Genomic DNA, 25,167 nt, shown 5'->3' on the forward strand with positions numbered 1-25,167 from the left:
ACAATGGGTCCACCAACATCCGAGTGCTTCGTCGTACAGGACCTGCCAGGCGCTGGTCGGGGCGTTATCGCGAGTAAAGATATACCTGGTGGTACGGTTATTCTCGACAGCGAAGGACCAGCCGCACACGTGATTTTCCGACAATATCGGAAGGAGGTCTGCGCCTACTGCTTTGAGTACGATCGAGGCCGAACTCGACCCGTGCGAGATAACGAGATCGGAAAGGTGTTCTGCAACTTGAGATGTCACACTAAATGGCTAGAGCAGCAAGGCGACCTTGGTAAAGATGCTTGGCGAGCTCTTCAAACGTTCGTGCAAAGCAGAAACAAGGCCGTTACGAGTCTCATCTGTGAGCAGGTAGTAGGCGGGAAGCCTACTCCCAACACCACAAGGCAAGAGTGGTCAAATGCAGACTCGCAAGTGCAAAGTCGTCGGTCAGGTAACAGTTCCAGCAGCTTCAAAGGTGGGCGTAGCAATCATGGTCAAAAACCGCAAGTTTCGGTTGAGCCTGATATTTTGAGCTTTTTACTGTCCGGTGTTCTTGCTCATCACGTGTCACCTCAGAGATGGCAGACTGAAATGCTAGACCTGGCGCCGGACGATCAGCCATATACGAGCTTTAAAGAGCTGCAGATGCACTGCACCAGCTTCCAACAACTGGCAAGCTTCGTTCCAGACGAGCTTCAGTCGAGTTGCACGACAGAAGTTTGCCATACGCTGGCAAGTATAGGTAGCCACAACGCCTTTGGGATCCGTGCTGGCAGCGAAGACGGCGAGGAGTACATGGGCTATGCGATTTATCCGGATGCAAGCTACTTCAACCACTCGTGCTCGCCAAATCTATTGAAGCGTCGGATGGGAAGGTGCTGGGCATTCTGGACGACAAGAGAGATCAAGAAGGGTGAGCAATGCTGCATTACCTACCTCGGAGGTGACGAAAAAGAACTGGACGTCGCAGACCGCAGGGCGCGCTTGAAGCGGGTTTGGGCCTTCGACTGCATGTGCGAGCGGTGTAAGCTCGAGGTGCGTGAGGAAACAGTCGAACACTCACATGCCAGGGCTGAATGAGTGACTATTGCTCAGGTCTGAATAACCCTGGAACCGCACCGAACGGGCGGCTTGCAACGTGTAATGGGGCGGCCATCCTCTAGTATGGGGAATGTCAACGACCACTTCCATCGGAAGTCCTTGGAGAGCTTTCTGGCTCTCATAGTGCTGGTTCTCGCTCTTGCTGCGCGCTTGTTAGCCATACTCACTTCACCTGTGCACACCGTGGAACGACGGAACGAGCCGCCTCGGATAGCGCAGGCCCACAACCGTACGTCGCTTTCATCTTACAGGACGGGTGTTGGTTACACTCTGGAGACGCCAGGTTGCCGAGACTGGTATGCATGCGGATGCTCCACCTTGCCAGGCGCAGGGAAATGGGTGGATCGGTCCTGCGGGTTGTCAAACGGCAGGCAACTGGGCCATTCATCCTTGTATAACGTCCGCGACGGTTGTTCGGTGGACCCTGACTGCTCGAATATCACGTGTCGCATGTCGACTGTAGCGGTAGCAGACCCTGTTAGAGGGGGCACAGTGGATCCCAAATCGAACAGTTGCCAGGTGCCGGCTCGAAGAGTGGGAGATTCGCTATAGGCAAGGGAACGACGCCGATATTCACGTGGCGAACGCCGATTAGGAAAGGAGAATATAGCGTGGCGTTTTAAGCGTAATTTAAGCAGCTTGTGTATTGATGACTATGAAGTGGCACCACATGGTAAGCGAAAGGTGACCAGCAATGACTGGAATGATGGTTATTTTGTTGCTGGACAAGTGGTGGCGATATGGCAGTGCTCCCTCCAGAACGTGGCAAGACGGCGTGGTCGAGGCTATCGCAAGTTAGAGGCCTACGCTTACGCTAACGTGAAGTACACAACATATTCCGGACTCATCCGAGCGCGAGTCACGTAAGCGCGGACATAAATTCGATCGGCTATAGCCTCCAGTGCTGAAGTGAACGGAGAATTCGCGCGGTTTCAGGTCTTCCGAACCCAAGTCCACCGTCCAATGACTAAATGCTTGACTGTCGACGGGCCGACAGGCCACGGTAGACATGGCATCACCACTTTGAACTATGAATAATGACACCATGCAATAAAGTGCGAAACGGCTCCGCGCGAAAGCCGCTAGCAGCAAAGCTCTAACAGATCGACCGGCGGAGCCAAGACCGGAAGTCAGCATTTTGTTGGACTGATGTGCCGTAGACGGCAGTGAGAAGGTCGATCAATATGCAGGCGGTGGACATTGCTATTTATGTCTCTTGCATTGCTACGCACTTTGCAAGCCCACCATCGAGCGGCATCGAGTCTTCCTCGCATCAACGAAATCAATTGTAGGATGCGGAAGCGCTTTTCTCTGCTCAGGGGTCAAGCAGCAGTTCACACCGAAGTGGATCGCAGGAATGTGACCCGCCCAAGGGGAGCATCTGTTAAGGCGTAGTGCGGCAGGGATGTCGTTTTCTACATCTAGGATCCCGAAAAGGAGCCCCTTCGCTTCTATCGTTCCATAGCGCCATTACATTGTGATGAAGCGGCAAAGACGCACCTGCACTACTAAGCATGCTTCCGCTGCGACATCATACCATCGCAGTGGTGACAAAAGGATTGCACCAGCGGCGCGATGATGCCTGCACGTTTCCTGTCCCGTCAAGCCACCAGGACTGGGCAGCCGTTGAAAGGCAACTGCTCGGACAACCTGGAAGCCGCTGCTCCCGGCGTCTATTTCATTAAAAAGCATGGACGTATTCACTATCTTCTAGTCAAGCCACCGCGGTCATCGTCAGCAGCATTTGAGATAAGGCAGGCGCATAACTTGTCAAGTCTACTGACTATTGTAGGCCTCAAGGAGGCGGTAAATACGATCGTGAAATCCCAGTAATGTCGGGTTGTTTTCGGCGTGCGGCTGTTTGTGCAATAGCTTGAACGGGTATTGCACGATGCGGTATCATAAGACTTGAACAAAATCAAGTCCGTCAGCCAATCCCAGTGTTGCTAGCATATCGGTGTAAGTTGAGCGGGCGGCGGATGAGTGTCAAGCCGACGCCTGCTGGAGTTCGCACGTCTGGCCGTTTCAAATACCCGCGCTGATGCCGCTGCTGAGGTCCACAGGGGGCTCAGAATTCATGACAGGCGAATATCGCGTACCCTCATACGGGACTGTTGTGCGTAGTCGTAGTAATAATGTCCGGGCGCGGACTATGCTGAATGCAATTAAGGTGCTGCTTGACCAGCCTCTTCCCGCTTGGTAAACCACGACTGTTTCATCGTCTGAGGTTGATATCGCAAACCACGCCCACCTTGCCACGCGGGCGGCGACATCTGGACAGGCGCCTCGTCCCGTGACACTCTTTCTCGCCAACACAGAACGCTTTGTGCCTGCAACGCACTTGGACGTGCATGCAGAGGGACATTGCAAAGCAATCGCCTCCCTACTGCCTGCGGCCAATAGCGGGAAAGCGTCGTTGAGCGATCAGCTACTGCCCTAGCGCCTCTCCACATCATCATCCACTGGCTCCCTCCTTCTGCCGTTTCCATACTGCGGCCACTCTCTCACCACTCGCCCAGCACGGCTACTCTCGCGGCGACTCTGGTATTGCCCGACATACCACCACGCTCGTTTACCCCCCAATTTCTGGATAAGCTTTGCAACGCCGAGGCGCGCGCCCACAAGAAAGCAAAGGTTGACGGCATCGGGCACTACTGAAAGCCGTGACGCGGCCGGGTGCAGACCACTGCAGCAAGCCCGACGACAAGCCTCGCAGGCCGCAAAGCTCCATCTCCATCCTCCGCCGTGACAGGCGACTCATTGCACGCAGGAAAGCTGGCGAAGTGACACGCATTCACCATGGTGCCCTCGACTCCTCGCCTGAGGATCCTTTCAGGTGCGTGAAATAACTTGCACCACACTTTCTCTGCCCTGGTTGTCGGGTCTCCGCTTGATAAGCTCTGCTCGAAATCTTGACTGCGGCCGCACGCAGCAGCACCTAACATGACCGCATAACCAAGCCGCATTGGCGTGTTCTGGGTGACCATGTTACTGACGAAGCATGTATGCGCAGTGGGCGGCAACGCAGTGTCGGCCTTTCTTTCCTGGCGACTTTCAGCGACCAATGCATGCGACGTGACATTGGTGTGGAAGAGCGGCTATGAACAGGTCTCGCAGTACGGGATATCATTCAGGTACGGCAAGAGCACGGTCACAGCCATGCATTCGTCACAAGTCTCGTTCTGATAATGCGACAGGTCTCCCAAGTTCGGCAATGAGCGCTTCAAGCCGAGACATGGTACGCATCTACCGTTGACCGGTGAGACCACCGTCATTGCTAATGTCTCCGCAGTGGTCAGAACACCCGAAGAGGCCGCTGGAGCCTCCCGAGCGTCATTCGATTATGTCGTCCTTTGCGTAAAAGCGCTACCCGACGTCTACGACCTTGCCTCCGTCATTGAGTCGGTGGTGTCTCCACAGCATACCTGCATCCTCGTCAATACTACACATACTCTCGGCATCGAGTCGTATCTGGAGCAGCGCTTCCCAACCAACGTTGTGCTTTCGTTGGTGTCCGGAGCAGAGATCACACAAATCGGCGCCAGCGAATTTGAGCACAAGGGCGCTACGGAATTGTGGGTGGGTGCGGCGAACACGAACCCATCTATACCGGCATCAATACAAACGGACATGGCCGAGGCGCTTGCGATGACCTTGAAGTCTGGTCAGGTCGATTGCGAAGTGTCCCCGAACATCCGACAACAGCAGTACGACCGCATGATAGGGTAAGCGCTTTATTCCCATTCCGTATTCGGTCAACTTACTGACCGTCCGTAGGCCGATTGCCTTCCACCCTGCAAGCATCGTTTTCGAAACTCCGTCGCACGCCGACCTCTTGGAAAAGGTCGGCGTCCGCTCGCTTATCAGTGGCGTGATTGACGAACTCATGGCTCTAGCCAAAGCGCAGGGCTGTAACTTCAAATCGAGCTTCAAGGAGCAAGTCATGGAGCAAATGGTTGTTTCGAGCGAACCGACGAGCACCATGTACCAGGACTTCACCTCCAGGAGGCCCATGGAAGTCGAGACTTATCTCGGTTCACCAATCAAGCTTGCGCAGGAGGCAGGCATGCAAGTCCCGCGCATCGAAACCATGTATGCGCTATTACACAACATCAACATTGTAAACCAGCAACGACCGCAACAACCACAAGCATCGCACGCTGCCGTGCCGGATGGACAACAAGCACAGGCGCCGCCGGCACCCCGGATGTCTACATCTCAAGGACCTCGCGGCAATGGCCCTCCACCAATGAATGGCATGCCGCAACAAAGACCAGGTGTGATGCGCCCTGCTAGCCGAGGACCTGGACCCATGGCCGGCCCTCCTCCCATGAGGAGAGGCCCGCCGTCAATGCATAACTACCCGCCACGCGTCAATGGTAATGGCTATGGACCCCGTGGGCCTCAGCAGCTGTCGCGGAGGCCGTCGTTCGAAGGCGGTGACCTGGAGGAGTTCAGCCACCTGATGCTTTACGATGACATACCGGAGGGCCAAGCGGCGGATGGCTACGATCCCATGGCTGCTGCATCTGCCTCCGACTTTACTCTCAGAGAGCGTGAGCTTGCATTGCGACAGAAGGAATTGGCGTTACGTGAGCGGGAGTTGAACATGGGCCGCAGAAGAGGCCCGCCGCCGCCACCACAAGCACCTCGCGGTGGTTATGATGATGATGATGACGAAGAGGGTGCGGAATACTTCGATCCTATGGCTGGCCCGCAAATGCCGCCGGGTGAGGTTGACAACATTGACATGATGAGCGTGACCTCTCGGAGAACACGGAAGGCTCCTAGTGCGAGCCAACTTCGCAACAATCCAGACGGCATGAACGGTCCGGCCATGCGTGGCGGCCGTGGTGGGTGGAAACGACCATCCGTGAAGAACCGTACCAGTGCTGCCATGATGGCCCAGATGCCGAATGTGCATGAAGAGCTGTCCAACAACCCATTAATGGGCTACTCCTCGGATCGCTATGGCATCGTTGACCGGTCCAACTTGGGCGTAGAATCTCGCAGTAACTCACTCACGGCTGAGCGTCTGAACGAGCTTCATGGACCAGGTGGTTTTGGCGGCCCTTCACCCGGGTCATTTCCGCCAATGAATCGTCGCGGCAGCCAGAGCCCTGGCAACCCTCTAAGCCCAGGGCAGCAGAGGCAACCCTTCCGCCCGTCTCCGCCCAATGGATATGGACAACCACCACCGGGACCCGGCATGATGTCCGGCCCAAACGGCCGGCCTAGTCCGCCAGGCATGAGGCAGCCGGTTCCACGCCATCCACCCGGGCACGGCAATCACGTCGCACCGCAGCAGATTGAGGAGCAAACAGGGGTGAGCAACTTATACCCGCCCAAACACGACCGAAGTGGTCAAGTACGCAGTCTGACTGGCTCCGCGAGCGCTAGCGCGGGCAGTGGTGATAGCAATCGCTCCGCACCGCTCGACTCGGAACCGAGCGCCCACAGCTCTAGCAGCAGTTTAGGACCGCGACCGGCAGTTGGCGTGCGTTAAGACCTGTTGTACATACTCGCCTTCGCCGCGAATTGGAATCGTTCAAGATAGGCATGGGGTTGGGAGTCATTGAGCAAGAGCTCGACGAGCTCGCATCTGGGCGCATTTGACGGCAGCGTATTTCTTCGACGGCGATTCTTCAGCGAGCATCTCACGAGACTTACCGACTATTACAACCGCATACCCACGCTTTCCGCCTCGCCGAACACTACACAGCCGGCCACATCACCCAAGCTTCTGCGAACGACTACTCTCGCAGGCGTGACGCCACCTCTTTGTTGACGACGATAACCGACGGACAGTAATATAGATGGGTGGGGTCTTGTTTCCTTGCTTGGCATCGGCGCCGAATGCGTATGTACAGCGGGCATAGAGGACTGGCTGATCCGCCGGACCTCTCACATAATTTTCAGCATCATCGGCGTTTGCATTGGAGACGGGAGATTTTCAGGTCCTCTTCTTCTCTTCCGACTCTGCACCGTCCCTCCGGCCACCCTTTTCCGGAGTTCTGCAAGTCCTTGCACGTGCATTTGCATTTAGCCTGTTCTTGGTCATGCATTGGATTCCTGTGGATGAAGAAGTTCGGAGGGTGGCTGACGTTCGTTTGGAGGAGCTTAGAGCATTGAGCAGTGTGTAGTACTACTACTACCAGCAGTAGTGTCTTTATGCGCTCAATGCGGGCTGTTGCAGCTGCTGAGGAGGCGCGGCAGTTGTGGTGGACGAGACGGAAAATTTGCATCGCAATCAGAGTATGGCCTGGCGAAAGAGTGCGCACGAAGGGAGAGCTACGAGCTATATATTGAGAGATGGGTCTACTTTCTCTGCATCCAGACTTCCTCTCATACTACTACTTACACAGACCTGTATACCTCCTATTTCAATCCTGTCAAGGCACAGATCAGCAGTGAGCGTGGCTGCAAGGCTGGTCACGGCTTGCCTCCGCTTTGCATCTCATGCCATGCTTTGTCACCGTCTCATCGGCTTGCCAATCGTACAACTCTACACCGATCATCAATTACCGCTAGAGACATGAGAGCATGTCGAATGCCGCTATTTACGTTTACTTTCGGAGCTATGCACAGTATGCACCGGCAAGGCTAGATCCAGGTACCAGCTAAAAGGTGTGACGTCGAATGACGCCCCGCCAGGAACAGGACGGTAAATATTGATCTATTGAGCCTTGCCTGGTTATCGCTAGTCTTTCAGTCGCTTAAGCTGTTTAAGAGAGCTTCCTATATCTTCGTCCTTTTCTGTGTACCGGACGCTGTGAAGAGCAAGTAAATATCGCCGTTATGACCACACCTCGTGTCTTCATTATCCGGCATGGCGAGACGGAATGGTCGCTCAACGGCCGTCATACTGGCATGAGCGACATTCCACTTACCGCCAATGGCGAGAAACGAATAAGGGCAACCGGGCGCGCGCTTGTGGGAGCGGACAGGCTGATCGTGCCGAGGAACCTGGCTCACATATATGTCTCGCCGCGCAAACGAGCGCAACGGACGCTTGAGCTGCTCGGACTAGGTTTAGAGGATGACATGCCGTGGCAGGCGCACGGCGACATCGCAAAGGCCAACAAAGGTGACGAGGTGGAGGGAGCAAAAGTTGGCGGTATTGAGATAGGCCCGGGAAAAGGCACCAGGGCAAAGATCGAGGTGACGGAGGCTATACGTGAGTGGGACTATGGCGACTATGAAGGCATTACTAGTAAGGAGATTGCGGCTCAAAGGGAGAAGGACGGGCTGCCAAAGTGGGACATATGGAAGGATGGTTGTCCGAACGGCGAGTAAGCACTTACCAGCTGCACTAATTGTCGCATATGGTGCTCACACGTCGCTGCAGATCGCCACAACAAATCACAGAACGTCTAGATGCACTAATAGCTGACGTTCGGTCACGTTTCCATGCACACGCTATCGGTAAGCCCAAAGGCTCCGTGACTGAGCCATACGACGTCCTGATAGTGGCTCATGGCCACATATTGCGAGCTTTTGCCGCTAGATGGGTCAATAAGAACATCGCAGAGAACCCGAGCCTGCTGCTCGAGGCTGGTGGCGTTGGCACGCTGAGTTACGAGCACCATGCGCTGAACGAGCCAGCAATACTGCTTGGTGGCGCCTTTATGAGCGATATCGTTGATCAGGTGGAAGACGGCAAGCATTGAAGAGCGGAAGATTTAGAGAGTCCATCTTGTGAACAGCAGGTTGTCGGAGACACAGGCCGCTTCCGCCATTGCCATGCTCCCTGGCCGCTGCCGTGGCTCGCCTATGCGATGCTATGCACATTCAAGGATTAAAATAGCGGACCACCCTGCGGGTTAGGAGCGGCATCGAAGAAGCCCGTGTGAAGGAAGGCTCGGACAGAGACTCCTGCGGTTGACTGCGTCTTAGCACTGAACAAGCCGTTATACACAACCTTCCCGTGATGGACAATACCAGCCGCCGTTCACCAGCACGCTATCAAGCAGCAACCTTAATGTCGCTCGTATCCACAAAGCTAGCACCGGGAGGCTTGTTGCCGTCAATGAAAACCTTCTTCCACCTGAACGCAAACAAGTCCTTGGTCGTTTGCCACGCGTTGGTCGCATTCTCTCGGACGAGCTCCATTGTCGGTCTTTGGAATATAAGGTCAATTTCCTCAAGTGTCTTATCTTTCGTCTCCGGCATAAAGAAGATTTGGTAGAACCATCCCACAACCGCGATGCCACCATAGAAGCCTAACGAGAGGCCAGTTGGCGTCATGGCCCTCTGCATTCCTGAGAAGTTGTACGTGACAATGAAGCTGCTGAGGAACAACCAGCCGTCACTCGACGTCATTCCGTAGGACCGTAGGTATGTCGGGTATACCTCAGCGGGAATCACCTAAGCAACCAATGTCAGTGGATGTTGGTGAGAATCACGCTCATTGAAGGCCCGTACCCAAGTCAAGCAAGCGTATGAACCGAAGAAGATCTCGTAGATGATCAGACCTGTAAGATAGACGCCTTCGGTACCTTGCAGACCTGGCACGTGATAAGAAACGCCAACAAGGACCAGCCCGATGAAGAATCCTGGAAGCATTGCAATGGCCCAGAAGCGACGACCGCATGTCTCCATGAGGAAGATAGCCTACAAAACGTTAGCGATCGCCTTTAGTTCGCCGTCATGCTGTCGCTCTCACAGGGATAGTTCCGATGAGGAGAGATCCGCCGCCGACGAGGGACATATAGTTTGCCTTTTGTGTTGACGCCGTTGTCAGCAATAGCTCAGCCAGCAGGCAAAGACCACTATCAGTACTGCATACCTGCCACGTCCCGAACCCAATCTGGTTCATTAACGTGCTCATGTAGTACCTAGTAGCGGCAGCTCACAATTAGCGACCTCATACAACGATATTCTGGCCGCAGCCGTCATATCAGCATACATGCTGTTAGAACTGTCAGCAGAGTCTCAGGGTGTCCAACGAGCAAAATCAACACTCACATAGCGTTTATGCCAGTAAACTGACCGAGAAAGATCATGATGTTTGCGTAGATGATGGCACGCCTTGCCCTTGGCTTGGTGAAGAAGTCCAGCCATGGGAAGCGTCTGCTACCAGCACCCGCAGCCACTTCTGCCTGCTCCTCCTCCGTGGAGACCTTCATGACGAAGAACTCTTCTCTGGCCTCCACATCCCGAGTGCCACGGATCCGTCGCCAAACAGAGTAGGCATCGAGAACCTTGCCTTTGTGCATCAGGAACCGAGGCGATTCGGGCATGAACAGCATGCCAACAAGCATGATGGTGCTGAAGACCAGTGAGGATCCAAGAATATAGCGCCAGTTCCCTTCCACACTAAGAAACATGGCAGCAACTGCATAACCAAGCACTTCACCTAGAGCGATGTTGAATTGGTAGAGGGATACCATATTACCGCGCAGTCTGCGCTCGACGGTCTCGGCAACCTGATCAACGGTCAGCATACTCTAGAGGTGATCAGCGTCTCTCCCTATCCTACGTAAACGGGAACGGTGCCTCCTTCGAGGCCAACCCCAAAGCCTAACACGACACGTGCCGCCACAATCATGCCGTAGTTAATGCTGCCAGCTTCGAGAGCAGCGCCAACAGTATACAGTATACAGGCAATAATGATGGACCTAAGACCGTCAAGCACATCAGTTAGGCATGACATAATCCACATATATGACTTCTGGGAGTTACGACATACCAGCGACGTCCGAACCATTCGTTACAAGGCGACAAGATCAATGCTCCACCTACTGCGCCCAAAGGCATACCGGAATTGACCAGGCTGTTCTGCGCGGTACTCAAACCCAGATCGCCGGGCAGAAAGAGGTTTGCGCCAGAGATTAGTGATTGGTCGAGACCAGATAGGAGGCCACCCATAGAGGCAAACGCGACGAGCAGCCAGGTAAAGTGCTTCGGGTTTGCGAACTCCAGGCTGAAGATGGACTTGCTGTCTCCCTTCTCGAGGCGCTCTTTCTCTAGCGATTCGATGAGAGCATCAGCTTCCCAGCCACCGGCGTGAGCTATATCCAGAGCTTCCTGCCTTGTGCGTACACTTGGTACGCTGCCAGAGCGGATGGCATCCTGAACTTCTACAGCTGACATGTGGCGTCGTTCATCGTATGTTGCGGCCTCGTATTGGTGGTGTTGTTCTTGTTGCTGAAGATTGGTAACATCATCCTTCGTAGCTTTCTCGTCAAACATTATGAGTAGGGGGTAAGAGAACAGACGAGACTTCTAAGTAGAGAGAGATCTCGAGGCAGATACGCCAAACAGTGGGATATAGTAAGGAAGATAACTTTCCTACATATTGACCGCTCATCTTCACCATCGCTAGGTTTATGCACCGTCAGAGCTAACCTTGTGTTCATCCACATCCCGGGCTCTCCATTTCCCACAGAGGTACAGCGTTGATGCATGGCGGCGCGTGATGTCCGCGTTTTGAGCGCCCATACCCGGTGGAGCTCTCGAAGGCGCCGTTGCTGTCGAACCACTAAGATAAAGCGGAAAAGTGGTGTGCTCGAGAACGGGTGCGGTCCATACGGCCAACAACCATCACAGTAGTGGGTCTCTCAATGCAGGACCCATGAAATTGCTTCAGTGGAGCTTGGTGTTCTTCGGTGACTCTAGCGTCGCAGATGGAGCGGTTCGAGATATGATCGTCACTTGATCAAACCTTGCCTCGTCTTACAATGAGAAATTCTGCTTGCAGACATAGGCGCATCTCGGTTGTGTGGAAGCAGCAAGCTGCTTGGACGTGACACCCTTGCCAGGTTAATGGAACGATGGGCAGCGCTAATGATGGCGACGGTAGGAAAACATGTCCTCCAACGATGCGAAGACTGCATGTGACGTTGAGCCTTGTAGTGGGTCTATTCGTTGCTACGGTATGTACCTCGTGACGAGCTGTCGATCTACGGAAAGTTCGGATCATGAGAGGTCCCTCACGAGAAGTGGCTCATGGAACGATGAGGCTAACGCCGTTTGCACGATATTGAAGTTGTCGTGATCTATAAGAGATCACATGATGGAGAGCTTCTTCAGACTTGCGAGCCGATACACCATTGCCAGTGGCTGAAAATCTTACGCTTTGCTAGTGATGGTGACCTCTTGTTCCTCATCAACCTTCTCGGTGACGACTTCACCACCCTCTAGCTTGTAAGCTCCGAACCGGAAGGTCGGTACCTTCTTCGCAAAGAGCTCGTCAAGCTCCTCAAGACTTCGACCTTTCATCTCGGGCAGAAAGAGGGCTACCCAGACAGCTGCAACCACTGAGAAGGATCCATAGACGAAGCCCACCTTGCCACCCAGGTCACCGTAGCCTGGATTCTGCATAAACGGGTTAATGTAAGTAACCAGAACGCCAACGATAAAGCCAGAGACTGTTGCGATTGTGACAGTACGCTCGCGGAGGTGAGTGCTGGGAACTTCAGCCGTGACTATCCAGACACAGGAGGACCAGCCAATAGCCTGCACGAATTGCCAGATGAAAAGGCATGCGAGAGCTCCATTTTGACCAGCGGTAGTGGGAGTGCGAGTGACGATGCCGGCAACGGTACACATGCAGATTGCCATGACTGACGCAGCCACGAACATAAGCGGCCGTCGTCCAATCTTGTCTGCGAAGTAGAAAGCGAAACCCGAGGCAGCCATGTTCGTAAAGTACAACAGCACAAGGATGCGGTAGACGTCCGTCATCCCAATAGCTTGCAAGAAGAGGATCGAGTAGTTGGCCATGAAGCTGTTGCCTTGAGCGTTCTGGAGGCACTGCACACCAGCTGCAATTGCTGTGCGCCGGAGGTTGGGTCCTTTAAAGCAATCCAGCCAAGTGGATTCGGCAGAGAACATCTTCTGCTGCTCCTCAGCTGCAGCGAGGTGTGCGATCTCGGCGTCGACGTCGGCCGGCTGCTGGTCCTTCCTCAGGAGTAGAAGCACTTTGCGCGCCTCCTCTGCTCTTCCCTGTCGTACGAGCCAACGTGGTGACTCAGGGAGGATAAAGCCGCCTACGATCATGACGATGGGAATGAGGAACTGTATGATCAGAATGATACGGTAGGCCCACTGGTCAGTACGCTCGTAGAGACCCCAACAAGCGGTGGCAGCCATTACCGCGCCGATGAGGAGGAAGAACTGATATGTGTCTGAAATAATAGGCGTGGACGTCAGCATATCCTTCAAACAGTGCTCTGGCATGGCTGCACGCTTCACTTACTGACAAGGCTGCCACGCAACTTCGCCGGAGCGCATTCCGCTTGGTACATCGGCACCACGCTGCGATCCAGAGTGATCAGTTCTACGTCCTAGGGGAGTAGACTCCACATGACTCACTTGCAGATGATGCCCATTGACACAGCGTTCACAATCCTGCCAACTGTGAACTGCCAGAAGCTGTGGATGCTGGCAGTCTGGAGTAAGATGCCCACGAGACCAATGATGGCCGCAATCCAGAAGGCTTTCACGCGGCCAACTCGGTTGCCAATCGCGCCTGATATGAAGCAACCAAGTGCCAGGCCCGCCTGTGGAGTGCCAGTCGCTGCGGACTGCCATGTGGACGGTAAAGTCCACTCTTGGGTTGCGGCATCCCAAACGCCGAAGTCTTTCTTGAATTGCGCCATGCCTTGGAAGCCATTCCAATAGTTGAAATCTAATCCGAAGGAAGCACCCGCGAGGGAGGCATAAACGCTAACGGCTAGTAGTGGGAGCGACAGCTCCTTGAACGAGCCTCGGAACCTCGACAGCATCTTGAAAGCGACACAGCAATGTCAAGTGAAGTTGGTGGGCGCAGTCGTGAGGCCGCTGAGTTTGATCTGGACACGATGCGTCGCAAGACCGTACCTTTATGCTCTTCACAAATTGCCTTATCATAATGCCTTTGAGGCAATGCATGCTGCCAGGCCTGTCCAGACAGAGCATGCGAGATACGGCTGTCCATAACCGACGGCCAAGACATGAACGAGCTTCCCCGACACGAGTTTACCGCTGTCAGGCCTGTGCTGGTCGGGACCAATGGAGCATCGTTCGGGTTATGCCCCGTAGGCCTATCGAGGCTATCGCTCGCATGGCGAACCTAAAGCCAACCTCATACTTGTGCACCTAGAGATTAGTGCAGTCGCCGGCCTACCTTGCATAGATATGGCCGTTGCGCGCATGGTGTATCTCGGCCGAGACGATGCATTGAAGCTATCAGTGGAGAGATAACCGCATGACTCGCGTCCTGCAAGGGCACGGCGAGACGGAGTGCCCAAGAGCTCCAGCTCGCCTATCGTACTCATCTGGACCGTGGCAACCCCCGTGGCCCTCAACGACGGGCCCAGCTGTCCAGCTTCGGCGACTGCGCTCAGGCTTCACAGTATTTGAATCTGTCGCGACCTGATGTAGCTGCATTGTTATCGCGATACAACGCCACAAAACCCCAATAACAGGGCTTCACAATGTCGCAGACTCAAGTGCTGGTCCAGGAGCAGCTCAAGTACGATGCTGTTTGCGTATGTAGTTCTTGCTCTAGCTGACGCGTGGTTGAAGATGCCCGTTGCTGGAAGATCGCTTCTCTGTTCTCAAGCAATCGATCATTAAGCCCGAGAAGAAAGTCCGGGTCATTGAATCGTATAAGCGCTTGGTAAAGGTGCTTGCAAGCGAGGCCGATGGCATCCATAAGGCTGGTCCACAAGTGATTCCGGAGATCGATTTTGAAACAATCCACCAGAATGGTATGCTTTCTACCAGCATCGCACGCTCGTAAGCTGATGGTTTCGACAGGCGGCAACCTGCCGGATAGCCTGGTTGATGTGGTGCATGATCGAGGGTGCGTCATTGTGAGGAATGTTGTCCCGGAGAATGAAGCATCTGCGTGGGAGGCGGAGCTCAAAGACTACACCAACCGACACAGGGCTGTCGGTGGGTTTCCAGTAGACAATCCCCAGACCTGGTCGCTGTTCTGGACGAGGCCTCAAGTGCAAATACGCAGCCATCCTCGCGTCCTTGAGGCCATGAACTCCATCAGCAAGCTGTGGCACGTCAATGACCCGACGCTACCAGTCGATCTTACCACACAGGTGGCTTACCCTGATCGGTTCCGCATTCGTGTCCCCTCCAAAGGTGAGTCCGTTAACAGTCACTAACCGGATAAGAGTGTTCTGACAACGAGCAGATAGTGAGTACACGCTGAATGCGCATGTCGACTCGGGCAGCATTGAGCGCTGGGAGTGCCCGAAGTACCGAGCCTGCTATCAGGCCGCCTTTGACGGCGAATGGGAGAAGTGGGACGGCTGGGCCGCCGACACTCGTCTGGAGGCCGAGACTGACCTATACCATATGGGCGGAAACTGCTCTTGCTGGCGAAGTATGCAAGGCTGGCTCTCCCTCTCGCACACCGGAACCGGCGAAGGCACACTACGCTTGCTACCCAGCCTGAAGGCCTCCATCTCGTATCTCATGCTCCAACCGTTCTTCCTCAATGGAGCGAACGCTTTCGACGACGTTACACCACAGTTTCCAGGTGGTAAGCCCGGTTTTACACAGATACTGCCAACTAAGGAGCTTCATCCGGACCTCCATTTGGAGAAGTCGATGATCGGCATACCTCCCGTAAAACCTGGTGATTATGTCTTCTGGCATTGCGATCTCCTCCATGAAGTCGATAAATTCCACCCTGGCAAGCTGGATTCTTCGGTAGTCTACAATGCCTGCACGCCACTGGTTCCCTACAATATTGACTCTTTACAGTCCACAAGAGCTTCCTTCATCGAGGCGGGGCCAGCACGGGACTTTGCTGGTTACGCGAAGTCGCTAGGATCATTCGAAGCGGAGAACCAGCACGAGGACCATGGTGCTCGTATGGAGAACATATTGAGCGCAGAAGGTCGCCGAGCCATGGGATTTGAACCGTTCGTGGTAGATGAGCCCGGTCTTACGGAGGGTCAAAGGAAAGTCCGGCAGATGGCAAATGATGTGTTGGGATCAAGCAAGCCGGCTCTGTCACACAGCTAGCTGTAGGATACCATGAGAGTGGAGGCCGACAGGATGAAAAGCACGACCTAAGAGGCCGTACATCTCGCGTTGAATCTACTCATTCATCATCGACTTTCTCAGGCCTGATCCTCGATTTCGACCTGCTCCTCGCGCTCTCGTGCGCTGCCATTCTTGGAGCTTTGTGCTTGACCCTTCCTTGTCGACCACCGCCTCCAGGAATGTCAACATTTGCGGGCAGCTCTTCCCCGAGCATTGTGAAGTTGCGCGGCTGCAGCTGGATGCGATATTCTTCAATAGGGTAGAAGACTTTTTGAATCCGACGGACTATGAAGGGGAAGCTCGCGGTGAAAATGATGCTGACGATCAGGACAGGTATGGCCGCATACAAGTACCATATCGGCGGCCATGTTATGGTCGTGATGCCCCATATAGAGGCCAGGTATGATAAGGGCAGGAACAGCGTAGCTATGGTCGTCAGGAACTGGCCTTGGTCGGACTGTAGGGCGTTTTGGATGTTGAATTCCAGCTCAATCAAATTGTTAAAGCCTATGGATGGTCAGTGCTTCCGTCCTGCTGTTTAGATGAGATGAGTGACCTACGCTCTTTCAAACTGTCCATAGTCGAGTCATACTGCTCGAGGTCTTCGACAGCGTCATCCATGTCGTTCCACAGCGGGTCTTTCTGCTCTTGCTTTGGCACGTCGTCCTTCAGTTTCTGCAGCTTTTTGAACGAGCGATTGTGAAAGCGCATGTACTCCTTCAGTTCGTACAGACGGTCGACTTCTCGATGCAGCATTCTGGTCCGGGTCTTGACAGGAAGATGGCGTTCGTGACTGTTAGTCTCCGCTTCCTCAAGCCGGATGGAGACTGCGCTGATGATGTTTTGCCAATCTGTTAGCAGCCAGTAAAGGCGTGAAAACAACCAGCAAATGCCTTCCTCGTCCTCACGAGGCTGATCGAAGTCGTTGTCCCGGTACAAAAAGGGAAACATAAGCTCGGTGACTACGTGCTCGCACACTGGGGTAGGCTTGGTAAAGATGATTGCTACCGGAACTTCACGGTCGAAGCGGCAGGCCCCTTTCCCGCATTCCCACGCCCCGACTCTGAAGCGATACGTGTCAATCGCCGGTAGACCGTAGTCATCACTTTCAGGAGGCTCCATATCTACGGACCAGTAATAGACATGAGGGACATTCATGTAGTCTAGGATGAAAGTCCAGGGTACGTCGTCCCCACGTTTGGATGCCTTTTCCGGGAACTGCATGGTTTCTGCGAACTGCACTTCGCGCGCTAAATCGGCAATTTCTGACCAGTAGTCTTCGATGCAGGTTCCTAGGACTTTCTGCAGCCATGGCTGATATCCGTTAATAGAAATGACAATCGGATCCCGTGGGAAAGCCCGGACTTGGTCATCGATACACCTGGCGAACCGCGGTGCATCTCTTGCTCCAGAGACAGTGACCTCGTAAAAGCGCCGCGGGCTCCGTCTGCTGCCGACTCGAATGTTGATTGCGCCGTCACCGTACTCCCAGGATTTGCGGCGTCGAAGGTGCCGTCTCCGGCCAGCCATTCGATACAGTTTGGATGCTTGACGAGGATGAGCTACGCTGACGGTTCAAGATGTGGTTGACAAAGTATCTCAAGCTACCATGCATGGATGCCCAGGCGCTTGGCGTGGAGGAACAAGCTTTTCGGTGGGTCGGTGATCGCCACTAAGCTCCGCAAGGAAGGTACGCTATGATGTATATCGTAAATGTCTTTCGTGGCCAAGAGCTTAGGGAGAGACGGTTATAGTGTTGCTTGTACGATTTCGGCAAGAGACGTCGCAGTTATTGCTGCGGACTGTTCCTCGGAAGCCCAGAGACGACGGCTGGCGTGCAATTAGGGATGCAGCATATGTGAGCCGAGTCGGACGATGGATGAGGTGCTCAAGTGTACGCTTTTGCTGCTGGCAATGTTGTCGTTCGTTTCGCTCTGTCAGCTGCGATGCTGGACGACTTGCGCGAAGAAGGCGGGGATCATCAGCCACTGTCAGCTTCCCACGTGCACGGACCGAGGGCTCCATCGGCAGAGCAACGCATTGCATTTAGGTTCAAAGGAGATCCGGATCTAGCTAGTCGACTGTAGCCGATTCGAACTCATTCACATCAACTCCGGTCCTCATTATTCGACCTTACCATGCTGTTTTACTGGACCTCCAACCGCACCTCGCCGCAGTCGAACGTTTGCTGAAGATCCTGTCCTTGAGTGTCGCAGCGTATCAAATGTGGCGCACAGAATGGTTCTGAAGATGGCGCGATACCGCTGCAACTTGGAATTGTATCACTCCAGTAATGGTCTGCGGAATGCGTTACGCTATTCCAGGCGTGCACCGTCGAGAAAATGCCTCTTGTCCGCAGCATGCCGCACGGTGCAGACAGACCAAGCGCGTGCAGAACCCCCAATCGAAGATTTGCAAGGCGTTCGCGGATCACGAACGTTTCTACCCTTATTATACGGTCGTAGACCGAAACGTGCATTCGTTCGATCTCGCCAAGCGGTAAGAAGGTCATGGACTCTTCACTCGGCCTCTCATTGTCGGCAGGTCACTGCCACCAATCGGGCGACAAGGTCAACCGCCAGTGTAGCATGCAGTAGCTTGGGCCCGAGGAAAGAGACCGAAGATGGGTTTTCGTAGTGAAGACTAAGCCAATTCTCTTGGCTCATGTAGACCATCCGGGGTCATGGCCATGCTTCACCTGTCGACAGTCTTCGTACTGGTCTGGTTTGAAGATTCCGCACTTGTGCCGTTGACAGTCTCCTCGCCGAGCACTTTCGAAGCCGCCATAAACCTAATCAAGTTCTGCATCAGATTGATGATTTAGAGGCAAGTTGAACCGACATACATAGCCCCAGCATATCCTCCGAGACCTCTTATACCTTCCGCTTGCACGGCTGTCATGCGCAGTAGGTTTTCCAAGTCAGACATGTTAGCGGTCAACTGAGCGAGCTGGGCGTGAAGGTGCGAAAGTTGTCTTGACTTGGATGCTGAAGTTGGCACGGTTGACAGACGAGCTTGCATGGCGCTAGGTGCGCGTGTAGGGTTCGACATCTTTGACTGAATGAGACTCAGTAGTCGTGGAGACTTGAAAACGCCTCTGGCGTGTAGAGATGAGTTAAGCTTGGAGACTGTGAAGCAATTGAACTGAACGTGTATAGACGTGTTGTGCAAGCGCGTCATCAAGCCGCAGCGTAGTGCTCAGAACTACATGTAGACTATCTACGCCCCATCCACCTTCCTTCCTACATCTTTATCGCCCGTCTTCAATATCAGTAAATACTATGTCTGACAAGGATATAGTACGGGACGCCAGCCATGCCGGCTCATGGTACTCAGCTTCTGCGTCTCAACTCGACTCACAGCTTGAGGGCCACCTCGCCGCAGTCAAGCCTCCGCTTAAGTGCATCGGTCCACAATCAGAGGGACAATCAGTATCCGAGCTGCCTATCTCCGGAGCGAGGGTGATTATAGGACCGTAGGTCACGGAGTGCTGTGCGCAAAGGTAAGTTCGCGTGCCTAACGGTGAGTAGGCACGCCGGTTACTCATACTCAGGCCCAGCAGCAGCCTGGGCTTACAGATGCTGGGATGTGTCCAAGGCGTAAGTGATGAACCATTTCGAGAACCTTCGTATTGCGCCAACAGAGGTGCCGCCATCGCGTATTATGTGCAGGATGTTCGTACTGGTACAAGATGGATCTCCCGGCTGCCTGCATTAAGCACCTTCAACACCATGCGTTGCCGCTCCATTCAAGCGTTCTCTGTACAGTTCCAGGTCAACATCGCAAGCACGATGTCGAGCCAGACTGATGTGGAACCAGCAAGAGAGTCTTTCTGCTAGGACCATCGCACCATCATTACACATCTCGGGCTGCGCTAACCCGCTGCACCCACTATGCTACGCCGCTTGGCCATCTCACCATAGACCGCGCGATGACAACAGAGCTCTACAAGTCTGGCAAGTTCGAATGGATGTCTCAATCAGTGGACGAAGATGAGCATAGCCTTGAAATGCATCTACCATATATTCACAAGATATTTTCAAAGTAGGCTTCCTTTGGCCCCTTACTGTCGTATAGCTAACACTCTGTAGGACTTTCTCTGGCAACGCTGCGAAGTTTCCGCTTCTAGTGCCCGTCATGGTTGGCAATACCTCCGCATCAACGGAGGCCACGCTTGGCAAGCTACTCGCCCCTTATCTTGCCGACGAGACAAACGCCTTCGTGATATCTTCGGATTTCGCGCACTGGGGCCTTCGCTTTCGCTACACTCTCTACCGCTCGCCCGGGGCTTCGCAGGTCAACCTTGCCGCAGGAGCCAAAGCGCCCACTAACCCGGCCATCCACGAGTCGATCAAGGCTGTAGACTTTGACTGCATCGCATCTTGCGAAAGTGGCGACCATTCACAATGGCTTGAGACCTTGGAGAGCACCGGCAATACCGTATGCGGGCGGCATCCAATCGGCGTGATGATGGCTGCAGTAGAGGAATTGCGAAGGACATCCGGGAAAAAGGATGCGGGTGCTTTCAAGTTTGTGAGGTACGAGCGGAGCGAGGAGGTAAAGAAGGTGAGCCAGAGCAGTGTGAGTTATGCAAGCGCTTTTGCTGTGATTTGATGTTTAGGCGATGGTTGCGCAATGCATCAAGCAGCCTCAGGAGCTGGACACATGCATGGAAGAGCGGCGCCCTCGCAGTACGAACACAAATGGTGAATGCTCGCAACTCTGTCATGCCATACGTTAACTACAGCCATACAACATGCGTTGTTCCGCATTGCCCACGTTTACGCACCTGCCTCTTTTGGAACTGACAACGGATGCTTCCGTCACTGGACGCTCTTTCCTCAACGTGCTCTTGCGTTCTTTCAACGCAACAGGTGTTTCCTGCAAGCTTTTCACATTACTCGGCGCTAATATAACTAAGCCACTCTTCTCAACAAAAGCTGTCTGTCCGACCCGACCCCTCACACAACAGCAGCGCCCTTGACGCTGGAATTCATCGCTCCAAGGCACGCCCACAACATCCGACACCTGAATAATCGTTGCCACCACTCCGACGACCAGCGCCAGCTCCCGCCGGCTTTCCGTCACTCGACGGAGATATAACACAACCAGTCAGCATGGAGGCACTCACCGATGTGGGTGACGCGCCGGCACTAGGAATGCACTGTGCGATATGCTTTCTCGACTGCGGTTCAAAGCTTGTCGCCCAGGTCAGCGGCTATCTGGTCTGTGGACAATGCGTCAGCAAACTCTTCGAGCGGGCTGTCAGCAATGAATGCAATTACCCCCCAACGTGGGAAGGCGAGAAGCTGGATATCGACGCTTTCCGCCCGTTCCTAACGCCCAAGCTACTACAAGAATTCAAGGAAAAGGAGAGGGAGTACACGTGTCCGGTGCCGGCACGTGTGTATTGCGAAGGCCTGCGTCAAAACCCGAGCCACCCAATGCATGCAGAGCGGTGTAACGCCTTCCTTGGCAAGCGTACAGCTCCTCTGTCTGCGCTGGCGCCGAGCACCATCGACTGCAAGACCTGCTGTACCGTCTCATGCCTGAGCTGTAAGCGTGTCATTGAGAGCCATTTCCACAAATGTGACCCCACAAACGACGAACGGCAGGATTACGCAGCATTCGACGGCCTAGAGCGTGGTAAAGACTATCAAATCTGCCCAGCTAAGCACTGTTTACGGAAGCTGCAGTTGGTTGACGGCTGTAACCACTTGGTCTGTGTGTGCGGTACTCAACTCTGCTTCGTCTGCGGCGAGCCGGCGAAGGATGGTTCTCCACATTGGACTATGCGGCACGGGGTCAGGACCTGCCCGAGATACAACCGACTGGGCGACGGCAATGCGCAGTGGGATCCCAACAACCAAGAGACAGTCCGTGCTGCACAACGTCTCGCTGCGCAACGTGCTGGCTACGTCAATGAGGAAGCTTTCGGACATAATTTTGCAAGGCGCAACGCGATTTACGGTACCCCGAGGGAGGGACATGCACCTGAGTTCCAACACCTCAACGCAACTCTGGAACGCCTTGACTACATGCGCCAAGAAATTTTGCTCAGCGGAGACCACAACATATCAGTTGAGCGTCTGCGTGAGATCGAGGCTCAAGAAGTAATTGTCATGCAAGCAAGTCAGGCGGCCATGCAGCGTCAACAGCAAGCAACCCGAAGCGTCGTCGAGTTCGCCGGTCCAAACGGTGGGATACCGAACCCTTTGCGCGCACACCCTGTCCAGCCAGCAGCGACTGACTTTATGCCGCACGAAGATGGCACATTACTGATGCCGGAGCCACTTCGTTCGCACCCCGTCCACCCGCAGAGCCATGGGTTTCCACTTCAATCCGACCAGTCAACCCTCGTTACCATTACTGGGCTTCCAAATGGTCATCCCCACTATGGCTCATCTGCTGGACGTGGTAGACAGGGTCACGGTATGCTTTCCAGGCCGTCACCCTTCGGTAGGCCTACGTACAACACAAATCCCGCCTCGTCCAATGAGCGCGCATATGGCCAGCGTTACCGTGGGGTTCGCTCGATCCAGATGTCCAGGCCCGATCGTCCCGCGGCGTCCGATGGAAGCGCACGTGACCAGCATTCTCACTCTCGTTACCCATCTGAGTTCTATCAGACATCTCGCCCTCAAGTGAGGTTCCCATCTGCTGAGCACCGCGTTCGTCCGTCTACTCACGATCTGCATCTGCACGAAACTCAACCAACTCCAGCGAACAACCGACAACATGTGGGCGAAGCCCCATCAACCATAAGCTCAGCCCGCTACGCAACACTCTCTCACGTGGGCAACGCTGCCAACGAGACTCTGGAATCGCAATCTCCTCGGTTCAACAATCATAACAACGGACTAACCTACCCGACCACAGATGCGGCATATGCCCACACATTCGCTCTGCCTCAACCACTTGCACTCACCATGTCTTCGCGTGAGCAGCAGGCGATGGCAGGGGCACGTATGCTTACTCAGAACCTGGAAGCTCTGTCCACGCAGGGCCCTTCCAGGTCTGCGTTGCACCAGGCCGAGTGGACCGGCAACCGCATGGACTTCGCAGAGGAGAATGTAGACGATGAGGGTTTCTGAGACGGTGCCTGCCTGCTGAAGTCTATCGACAACATGGCCGTCGCAAAGAGGTGGGCGTGGGGATGCGGCATGAAAAGCTCAAGGTACAGCGCGAGCAGGAGCTATCGCCATCAGACCGTTGTAACCTCTGAGGCAGTCATTGCAGGTATAGTGATGGGACTGTGCTGTGTCGAGTTCTCTATGCAGCGTCGCATACTAATGGACGAAGAGCCATGATTGAAGACGCTGCAGGAAGGAGTGAAGGCGTTCTTGTTGCAAAAGGAATCAAATGTTAGCCGTGTTAAGCGACGGTGTACAACCTCATTCGCGTAGCTGCCGTAAAAGTTCGATGAGACCTTCTATTGCACCCTAACATCATCAGCATCTCCGGCTCGCTTGTCAGATTTCATATGCTTGGCCTCGACCTCCCTACGCGTAATGCCGACCGCATGGTTCGTGCGGAATTGGTCCTCCCGTTACTCCCCGCTCAATGGCCTCCACTCTGTAGCGGTACCATACATAACCCGTGCAAGTGCCGACATGATGGCGTGTCCAGAACTGCTCGAGGAGGCCCTAGGCGTTTGTAAGCTGTTATCGGCGCCCTACAGGCAGCATAACGAGCAAGGATGCAGCCTTTCGAATACAATCCCAACCCTGGCCGGGTAGTCTTTGGCAGCGGCAGCATCAAGAAACTGCCGGACGAGATCAAGCGTTTGAACAAGTCGAAACCTTTGCTCCTCTCGACACCGCAGCAGGCAGATCAGGTCAAGGCGCTTGAGCCGATATTGAAAGATGGCTCTATCGCGCCAGCTGGGCTGTTCAGCGAAGCCACCATGCACACCCCTACACACGTCACGGAGAAAGCGCTTCAGTACACTAGAGAATGCGGCGCAGACTGTGTGGTTAGCTTTGGCGGTGGCAGTACAATCGGACTGGGCAAGGCCATCTCGATACGGACGGGCTTGGAGCATGTCTGCGTACCGACAACGTATGCGGGCAGCGAGATGACACCTATTCTGGGTGAGACGGCGGAAGGGCGAAAGACTACCAAATCCGACCCTAAGATCTTGCCGGGAACGGTGATCTATGATGTCGATTTCACCATGACGCTGCCGGAAGGGTTGAGTGCGACGAGTGGTGTCAATGCTATTGCTCATGCTGGTACGCTTGCGTCCTTTACGCTGAAGCTCTGAACAATGCTGAATAGCTGCAGTGGAGGCGCTCTACGCTCGCAATACGAACCCTGTCATCAACCTCATGGCTCTCGAGGGCACGAAGGCGCTGGCTGAATCATTACCCATCATCGTGAACAAGCCTCATGACGTAGACGCACGGTCTAAAGCACAGTACGGCGCTTGGCTATGCGGCATGTGCCTTGGGTAAGGGAATCAAGCTCAAAATGTCGACGTAACGGTACAGGCTAACCGATCCGGTGCAGCTCTGTCGGCATGTCACTCCATCACAAGCTGTGTCACACGCTTGGTGGCTCCTTCAACTTACCTCATGCGGAAACGCATACGATCGTGCTGCCTCATGCCATAGCATATAACTCTCCTAAGATCCCGGAAACCATGCAGCGGCTTGCTGATGTGCTCCCGGAATCGCATGGAGACGCAATCCGGGGGCTTAATGTTTTGCTTACGAAGCTCAAAGTCAAGCGTGGATTGAAAGAGTACGGCATGAAGGAGGAGGATGTCGACAAGGCTGCAGACATCGCGGTTAGCAATCCTTACTGGAACCCTAGAGAAATCGAAAAGGAGCCTTTAAGGGAAACTATCCGGCGATGCTGGGCTGGAGAAGAGGCTAAAGCTGATCTGTGAAAGGACGCACTGTCCCCAGGCTGCGGAGCTTACAGAGTGATTGCTCCAATGCAACATTAATATGGCACGGTTCTAAGTTGTTTGGCGCGGGCTATGCTGCCCCCAGAATCGGGATCGATAAAGGTGAACCCAACACTGCCTGCGGTTTTCATACGCTTCTCGTATGCCTAACCTGATGGGTATCCTAA

General features: G+C 54.3%; 13 protein-coding genes across 13 annotated transcripts; 7 read left to right on the top strand and 6 right to left on the bottom strand.

Annotated features, from left to right (window-relative positions):
- Positions 1–3: 3 nt before the first annotated feature.
- BAUCODRAFT_149577 (uncharacterized protein) lies at positions 4–1,068 on the top strand (the record flags this gene model as incomplete). Its single annotated transcript, XM_007680106.1, has 1 exon — positions 4–1,068. One exon carries the CDS (start codon positions 4–6, stop codon positions 1,066–1,068), a length of 1,065 nt encoding a protein of 354 aa, XP_007678296.1.
- Positions 1,069–1,071: 3 nt separating this feature from the next.
- On the bottom strand, positions 1,072–1,680 carry BAUCODRAFT_547699 (uncharacterized protein). The gene is made up of 2 exons (XM_007680107.1): positions 1,339–1,680; positions 1,072–1,231 (listed from the first exon to the last, which is right to left on the bottom strand). Exons 1-2 carry the CDS (start codon positions 1,475–1,477, stop codon positions 1,080–1,082), a joined length of 291 nt encoding a protein of 96 aa, XP_007678297.1. The 5' UTR covers positions 1,478–1,680; the 3' UTR covers positions 1,072–1,079.
- A 1,910-nt stretch (positions 1,681–3,590) lies between these two features.
- On the top strand, positions 3,591–6,803 carry BAUCODRAFT_547797 (uncharacterized protein). The gene is made up of 5 exons (XM_007680108.1): positions 3,591–3,925; positions 4,103–4,223; positions 4,287–4,327; positions 4,382–4,814; positions 4,867–6,803. The coding sequence occupies exons 1-5, from the start codon at positions 3,889–3,891 to the stop codon at positions 6,593–6,595; spliced, it is 2,361 nt and encodes a 786-aa protein (XP_007678298.1). The 5' UTR covers positions 3,591–3,888; the 3' UTR covers positions 6,596–6,803.
- A 1,084-nt stretch (positions 6,804–7,887) lies between these two features.
- On the top strand, positions 7,888–8,905 carry BAUCODRAFT_578420 (uncharacterized protein; the record flags this gene model as incomplete). Its single annotated transcript, XM_007680109.1, has 3 exons — positions 7,888–8,176; positions 8,231–8,381; positions 8,438–8,905. 3 exons carry the CDS (start codon positions 7,888–7,890, stop codon positions 8,757–8,759), a joined length of 762 nt encoding a protein of 253 aa, XP_007678299.1. The 3' UTR covers positions 8,760–8,905.
- A 149-nt stretch (positions 8,906–9,054) lies between these two features.
- BAUCODRAFT_111295 (uncharacterized protein) lies at positions 9,055–11,348 on the bottom strand (the record flags this gene model as incomplete). The annotated part of the gene is made up of 7 exons (XM_007680110.1): positions 10,781–11,348; positions 10,571–10,709; positions 10,057–10,517; positions 9,878–9,929; positions 9,755–9,808; positions 9,514–9,702; positions 9,055–9,456 (listed from the first exon to the last, which is right to left on the bottom strand). The coding sequence occupies exons 1-7, from the start codon at positions 11,281–11,283 to the stop codon at positions 9,055–9,057; spliced, it is 1,800 nt and encodes a 599-aa protein (XP_007678300.1). The 5' UTR covers positions 11,284–11,348.
- A 689-nt stretch (positions 11,349–12,037) lies between these two features.
- On the bottom strand, positions 12,038–13,220 carry BAUCODRAFT_35650 (uncharacterized protein). The gene has a single exon (XM_007679816.1). The coding sequence runs from the start codon at positions 13,183–13,185 to the stop codon at positions 12,163–12,165; it is 1,023 nt and encodes a 340-aa protein (XP_007678006.1). The 5' UTR covers positions 13,186–13,220; the 3' UTR covers positions 12,038–12,162.
- Positions 13,221–14,165: 945 nt separating this feature from the next.
- Positions 14,166–16,105, top strand: BAUCODRAFT_548017 (uncharacterized protein). Its single transcript, XM_007680111.1, has 4 exons — positions 14,166–14,548; positions 14,602–14,786; positions 14,836–15,174; positions 15,227–16,105. The coding sequence occupies exons 1-4, from the start codon at positions 14,511–14,513 to the stop codon at positions 16,063–16,065; spliced, it is 1,401 nt and encodes a 466-aa protein (XP_007678301.1). The 5' UTR covers positions 14,166–14,510; the 3' UTR covers positions 16,066–16,105.
- Positions 16,105–17,788, bottom strand: BAUCODRAFT_547777 (uncharacterized protein). Its single transcript, XM_007680112.1, has 2 exons — positions 16,647–17,788; positions 16,105–16,593 (listed from the first exon to the last, which is right to left on the bottom strand). Exons 1-2 carry the CDS (start codon positions 17,614–17,616, stop codon positions 16,145–16,147), a joined length of 1,419 nt encoding a protein of 472 aa, XP_007678302.1. The 5' UTR covers positions 17,617–17,788; the 3' UTR covers positions 16,105–16,144.
- Positions 17,789–18,195: 407 nt separating this feature from the next.
- Positions 18,196–18,689, bottom strand: BAUCODRAFT_547775 (uncharacterized protein). The gene has a single exon (XM_007680113.1). The coding sequence runs from the start codon at positions 18,596–18,598 to the stop codon at positions 18,233–18,235; it is 366 nt and encodes a 121-aa protein (XP_007678303.1). The 5' UTR covers positions 18,599–18,689; the 3' UTR covers positions 18,196–18,232.
- Positions 18,690–18,780: 91 nt separating this feature from the next.
- BAUCODRAFT_73229 (uncharacterized protein) lies at positions 18,781–19,137 on the bottom strand (the record flags this gene model as incomplete). The annotated part of the gene is made up of 2 exons (XM_007679969.1): positions 18,781–18,877; positions 18,932–19,137. 2 exons carry the CDS (start codon positions 19,135–19,137, stop codon positions 18,781–18,783), a joined length of 303 nt encoding a protein of 100 aa, XP_007678159.1.
- A 230-nt stretch (positions 19,138–19,367) lies between these two features.
- BAUCODRAFT_149584 (uncharacterized protein) lies at positions 19,368–20,700 on the top strand (the record flags this gene model as incomplete). The annotated part of the gene is made up of 4 exons (XM_007680114.1): positions 19,368–19,561; positions 19,617–19,685; positions 19,906–20,130; positions 20,178–20,700. 4 exons carry the CDS (start codon positions 19,368–19,370, stop codon positions 20,698–20,700), a joined length of 1,011 nt encoding a protein of 336 aa, XP_007678304.1.
- Positions 20,701–20,951: 251 nt separating this feature from the next.
- Positions 20,952–23,538, top strand: BAUCODRAFT_548203 (uncharacterized protein). The gene has a single exon (XM_007680115.1). It carries the CDS (start codon positions 21,204–21,206, stop codon positions 23,178–23,180), a length of 1,977 nt encoding a protein of 658 aa, XP_007678305.1. The 5' UTR covers positions 20,952–21,203; the 3' UTR covers positions 23,181–23,538.
- Position 23,539: 1 nt separating this feature from the next.
- BAUCODRAFT_548167 (uncharacterized protein) lies at positions 23,540–25,094 on the top strand. The gene is made up of 3 exons (XM_007680116.1): positions 23,540–24,320; positions 24,373–24,538; positions 24,598–25,094. Exons 1-3 carry the CDS (start codon positions 23,786–23,788, stop codon positions 24,977–24,979), a joined length of 1,083 nt encoding a protein of 360 aa, XP_007678306.1. The 5' UTR covers positions 23,540–23,785; the 3' UTR covers positions 24,980–25,094.
- Positions 25,095–25,167: the final 73 nt, after the last annotated feature.

This window comes from Baudoinia panamericana (genome assembly GCF_000338955.1).
Source record: "Baudoinia panamericana UAMH 10762 unplaced genomic scaffold BAUCOscaffold_9, whole genome shotgun sequence".
NCBI lineage: Eukaryota > Fungi > Ascomycota > Dothideomycetes > Mycosphaerellales > Teratosphaeriaceae > Baudoinia > Baudoinia panamericana.

Coding starts and splice junctions, on each gene's coding strand:
- BAUCODRAFT_35650 (XM_007679816.1), bottom strand. CDS start 13,185: ATGGCTGCCACCGCTTGTTGGGGTCTCTACGAGCGTACTGACCAGTGG.
- BAUCODRAFT_547775 (XM_007680113.1), bottom strand. CDS start 18,598: ATGACCTTCTTACCGCTTGGCGAGATCGAACGAATGCACGTTTCGGTC.
- BAUCODRAFT_547777 (XM_007680112.1), bottom strand. CDS start 17,616: ATGGCTGGCCGGAGACGGCACCTTCGACGCCGCAAATCCTGGGAGTAC. Junction 16,594..16,646: donor TATGGACAGTTTGAAAGAGC/GTAGGTCACTCA, acceptor GACCATCCATAG/GCTTTAACAATTTGATTGAG.
- BAUCODRAFT_548167 (XM_007680116.1), top strand. CDS start 23,786: ATGCAGCCTTTCGAATACAATCCCAACCCTGGCCGGGTAGTCTTTGGC. Junction 24,321..24,372: donor CAATGCTATTGCTCATGCTG/GTACGCTTGCGT, acceptor GAATAGCTGCAG/TGGAGGCGCTCTACGCTCGC. Junction 24,539..24,597: donor CTATGCGGCATGTGCCTTGG/GTAAGGGAATCA, acceptor GATCCGGTGCAG/CTCTGTCGGCATGTCACTCC.
- BAUCODRAFT_548017 (XM_007680111.1), top strand. CDS start 14,511: ATGTCGCAGACTCAAGTGCTGGTCCAGGAGCAGCTCAA. Junction 14,549..14,601: donor CTGGTCCAGGAGCAGCTCAA/GTACGATGCTGT, acceptor GCGTGGTTGAAG/ATGCCCGTTGCTGGAAGATC. Junction 15,175..15,226: donor CATTCGTGTCCCCTCCAAAG/GTGAGTCCGTTA, acceptor GACAACGAGCAG/ATAGTGAGTACACGCTGAAT.
- BAUCODRAFT_548203 (XM_007680115.1), top strand. CDS start 21,204: ATGGAGGCACTCACCGATGTGGGTGACGCGCCGGCACTAGGAATGCAC.
- BAUCODRAFT_547797 (XM_007680108.1), top strand. CDS start 3,889: ATGGTGCCCTCGACTCCTCGCCTGAGGATCCTTTCAG. Junction 3,926..4,102: donor TCGCCTGAGGATCCTTTCAG/GTGCGTGAAATA, acceptor ATGTATGCGCAG/TGGGCGGCAACGCAGTGTCG. Junction 4,328..4,381: donor GCGCTTCAAGCCGAGACATG/GTACGCATCTAC, acceptor ATGTCTCCGCAG/TGGTCAGAACACCCGAAGAG.
- BAUCODRAFT_547699 (XM_007680107.1), bottom strand. CDS start 1,477: ATGAATGGCCCAGTTGCCTGCCGTTTGACAACCCGCAGGACCGATCCA. Junction 1,232..1,338: donor GTGTAACCAACACCCGTCCT/GTAAGATGAAAG, acceptor ACAAGCGCGCAG/CAAGAGCGAGAACCAGCACT.